The 4,604-nt window shown below is 44.2% G+C and overlaps 1 protein-coding gene across 1 annotated transcript; it reads left to right on the top strand.

The window, feature by feature from the left end:
- The first annotated feature begins 2,937 nt into the window (after positions 1 to 2,937).
- On the top strand, positions 2,938 to 3,510 carry LOC123066146 (auxin-responsive protein SAUR71). The gene has a single exon (XM_044489292.1). It carries the CDS (start codon positions 3,043 to 3,045, stop codon positions 3,382 to 3,384), a length of 342 nt encoding a protein of 113 aa, XP_044345227.1. The 5' UTR covers positions 2,938 to 3,042; the 3' UTR covers positions 3,385 to 3,510.
- Positions 3,511 to 4,604: the final 1,094 nt, after the last annotated feature.

Below are 4,604 nucleotides of genomic sequence, written 5' to 3' on the forward strand. Positions count from 1 at the left end.
CGTTTGCGCTTCTTCTTCTTCTTACTAGTACCAGCCTCCTCTTCAGCAAATATTGGAGGTCCTTCTTCCATCTCCTCATCACTGTCAACAGATTTTGGATCTGGAATAGGGTCTAGGACATGAGGAGCCTCAGCTCCTCCATCATCAGCTTTGGGCTTCTTGAACTTGTTGCAGCAAAACTGTTGTTTTATCAATTCATTGGTGCGGGGTGTCCGTCTAGATGTGTTCATCTTGATAGAGAAACCCATCCGTAGTGCATAGCTGTTGTAGTAATCCTTAGCAATTTGAAGGCTGTCAAACCTCATGCCAACATAGGGTTCCATAGGTTGAGAACCAGCATCATCCTCTCCTTCTTCTCCTTGCACAGCTCCGTCAACAACCCCGGCTCCTAGCTCAGTCCTGGTTGGACCAGGAACATTTGCCTCGGTTCCCGTGTCATCTAGAGTATGGCTCTCTGACTGCAAAGACACCACTATAGGGGCACCACGGTCTGATGACTGGCCTGCCACATTGTCATGGCCCATAGGGTTACCATCATGACTTGCCTGCGTGTAGTAAACAGATCGACCATTTTCTGTCCATTTTCCTTGTTGTATGCTGGGTTGCTGCTGATCCGTATCATGAGGAAGCTCATTGAGATCAGGAGGCAACTCATTGAGATTAAGCATTTTTTTCCTTTTTTTGGATGCTGCCACACACTCCCTGCATATATAAAAAAGTAGAAATTGATGTCATCTATTGGTAACCACAGAAAAGAGTGTTTCAAACAACCTAAAAACTTAGTAAATAGGCAGTTGCACACCATTTTGTGACAATATTAGTTCTAAAAGCAACATGACTGTAGCATAATCTTTATTATAACAGTTATGAATTTTTTTTGTTTGCACAGAGTTGTTATGTTAGTTGCACAGTTTGTAGTAAATAGCTGGCAAGAGCATGACTTCTTTTTACTACAGAGTTTTCTGACTTTTTCCCTTTGTTTTGTTGCAATGATCTGTAGGTTTTCTGTGTTGGCAAGGAGTTGTTTCAGATTTTTCTGCACATAATTTGATGTTACATTTGAGACGGAAAATCCAGGTGAAACAAGAAAGAAGAATTGTAGGACATATTATAGTTATATATTTTTATCGCCGTTATGTTTTTAGTTCCGCTATATTGAACATATTTTTACACCGTAGCTTTGCAATAGGTGTGGGACCAGAATATATGTGTGGGAGAAGATTATATGTGTGAATATGTTAATATGGTTTGTGGCTTCATTAGCCATGGACAAATGTTCTTGTGTTTTTGCTGTCGCACTACAGATTTCTGGTTTCGCTAGAATAGACGTCTCAATTGCCAGGATGCATTTTTCCACTTGGCCAGCATACATATTCAGTTGGACATTCAATGTTTTTAGTTGGCTAGAATAGATGTCTCAGTTGGACAGGTTGCATTTATTTCAGTTTTTGGCCGACATGCATGTTCAGTTGGACAGTTAGTGTATTCAGTTGGCTAGAATAGATGTCTCAGTTGGCCAGGATACATTTTCTCACTTTTGGCCAACATGCATGTTTAGTTGGCCAGAAAACATGTTTTTATTTGCACACATACTACAGTTTTGGCTAGCATGCATGCCGAGTACACGTGTGGTACAATGCATGTTTTAGGTTTGGCTAGCATGCATGCCAAGTTGCCAAAATATAGGTTCAGTTGGCTGGGATGCATGTTCAGTTGCACATTTATGAATTTTTCGTTGCACATATCTATTGGATAGTCAATTTGTTCATTTGCAAACAATAACTACAAGTTGGTAGAATGCATGTTTAGTTTTTGGCTACAATGCTTGTTGAGTTGGCTTTAATCATGTTTTAATTGGTCAGAGAACTGGTTTTTAGTTGGCTTGTTTAACACATCCAGGTGGGAGAAACTTGTTTGGCATGCATCAAGTAGTTTTTAGCTTGTTTAACACATCCAACAGTAACATCAAGTAGGCTGGTGTGATGTGCCAGATTCACCTCTTTTTTGAAGCAGCTTCTCCATGGATTTGTCCTAGATCCATGGAGAAGGGGGTTTACATATGCCTACATATATGCAGTACAAGAAAGGGGGAAGTGAAGAGGGGCAGAGGGGGCTTACCTACTTGATGTTATTGCCTGGTATGGCTCTGACCACCCTGTCCTTAGATCTTCTTTTTTGAAGCAGCTCCTTCTTTTACTTTGGGGCTCCCATGGCGGCTGTGTAGGAGGAGGAAGAAGGGCTGGGGGGCGATTCTATTGGATCTCCTTCTGGCGTGCAGAAGAAGAAGAAGGCAGTGTGGGAGGGGCTGAGGCGTGGGGGGCGAGCGGGCGTGGGTGCGAGCCGGGGACAGCTGGCCACGTGGGGCGGTTTGCATTCTGTTGGTGGCCGCTCGATCGGTCTGTTTTGGTGGCCGGTCGATCGGTCGGGTTGGTAGTCCTTCCTTTTCTGTTTCGCGGGGAAAAGGGGATTTTCTTTTTCAGCCGGCCATTCGGTTGCACTAGTTGGCAGCCGGCCACCTACTAGACGCGTCCTATATTTTTTGTTTGCGGATGGAGTAGCCTTTTTAACGGTTTACGTATGCATCAAGTAGGTCCACTGACTTGCCCGGTAAGCCGGACCCCTGGAGTGACCACGGCGACGCGTCCTCCAATCTGCAGAAGCTACAAGTCGGCGAAGCGGCCGACTGGCACGGCAGAGAGTGTGTTCCACTGTGTTGATCCCTTCCTCCTGATAGGAACCTCCCGTTACTATAATCATTTAAAGAGCTCTGACTAACTATATATCCCGACTCGGCCAAATTAGACCCCTTCCTCGGTCGTCAACATCACTATTCCTTCTCAAACACTAATCCTTGATGTCGTACCCCCACATGCAGGCCGCAGGCCACATGAAGCTTCTTCTCCCCGTGTATATCCCCTCCTATATAATCTACCATTGCACTGCGATCTTCATACTCATTCCTAACCAGCTTAGTGCAATCTCCATCGAAATCATACACCCATCAGCCCTTTCTTGCGCTTACATACACAGTCAACGATCGATATGGCCATGGCTATGTGGAGAAAGAAGGAGACGGCCGGAGCCAGCGGCGCCGCCCCGGCATGCGTTGTTCGCTCCGCCGGCGAGGGCGGCGGGAAGATCCCGAAGGGCTACGTCCCGATGGTGCTCGTCGGCGACGCGGGAGAAAGGGAGGAAAGGGTGCTGGTTCACGTCGGGATGCTCACGGAGCCGCGCGTCCTGGCTCTGCTGGAGATGTCCGCGCAGCGGTTCGGGTACGGCCAGCCGGGCGTCCTGAGGATCCCATGCGGCGTGGAGCGGTTCGAGCAGACGGTCCGTGGCCACCGGCGGGAGATGCAGGATTCTGCGTGCGCAGCAGCACACTAGGAGAGAGCCGACCGCCACAATTTTTTTAATTTTTAATTTTTTTCGTGGGGAATGGCCACAGTTTTTTTGCTGTACAGTCGTTGAATTGCCTTTGTGGTATCAATATATATTTCTTTCTTTCTTAAACTTTTATAAGATTGTTTATAGATCACTAAAGTATTATGTTTCGTTTAGTGTTTTGTAGCTAAACATTGACATAAAGTTACTCGTTGACACGGTCGATCCTATTACTACACATTTCTTTTCTTTTTTGCGGGGGTATTACTACACATTTCAATTGTGTATATATATGAATATGAGGCTTTCTTTAACAATTGCCAAAACCATCGTAATGTCATTATCGTGCAAAAATCTCCATCCAAAATTCAAATAAAATTGAACTAAAACCACGACAATAACCATGAAACCGAGGAAGTACACAACTATAAATGTAATACCTAGTAATACATTCAACCATTCCACTAGATCGAGATGATCAAAGTGATAATGGTGAACGAGGTTTCTTCAAAATACCTAAGTGTGGTTATCGTCTTTTTCACTGTATGACTCCGACTCCAAGAGAAAAAATGGTTTACGATGTGTAACGATTGACATCAATTTGTATCCACTCTCATTGCACCTCCTAGCTATGACCATGGTGAGCATAAGCATCTATTCCCACTATGATATTTAACTCGCCTTACGCTCTGAAGCGATATTTATATATGCCTTAATTTTCAATAGGTTTTATAGGACTCCAATATGACGTTGCAGTAATCCTCCAGATTGTGCATGTTGTGCGGCGAGCCGAAGAGCGACCGAGCGCAACCATGCCATGTCGGTGAACTCCACAGAAGGCATCACCGAGAGACATGTAAAGGGTATCCTATATCTGATAATTATCAAATAAAGCAGTAATCAATATAATAATAGGACAATAAGACAGAAAGCTACCAAAAATTTATATCGTAAACCAGATTGATCGTCTTCTTCATTCGAGTGTACGCCAACTGTTGGAGGTTGAAAGTTACACCGAACCAGCAATAATGGAAACAGACACCTTGAAACGCCCTCATCATACTTAAGCTTTTGAGGTCTCAATAGTCACTTACCACTACAAACGAGATCTAATAACATTGAAGAAACATCTGTTAGGACATCACCCAAGGCAACCCAGACTTGTTATCCATTGCAGGCATTGGAGATGGACTTATTTAGAAAATTGTCAGGGCATTATGAGT

The sequence above is a fragment of the Triticum aestivum genome, chromosome 3B (genome assembly GCF_018294505.1).
Source record: "Triticum aestivum cultivar Chinese Spring chromosome 3B, IWGSC CS RefSeq v2.1, whole genome shotgun sequence".
Classification (NCBI taxonomy): Eukaryota; Viridiplantae; Streptophyta; class Magnoliopsida; order Poales; family Poaceae; genus Triticum; species Triticum aestivum.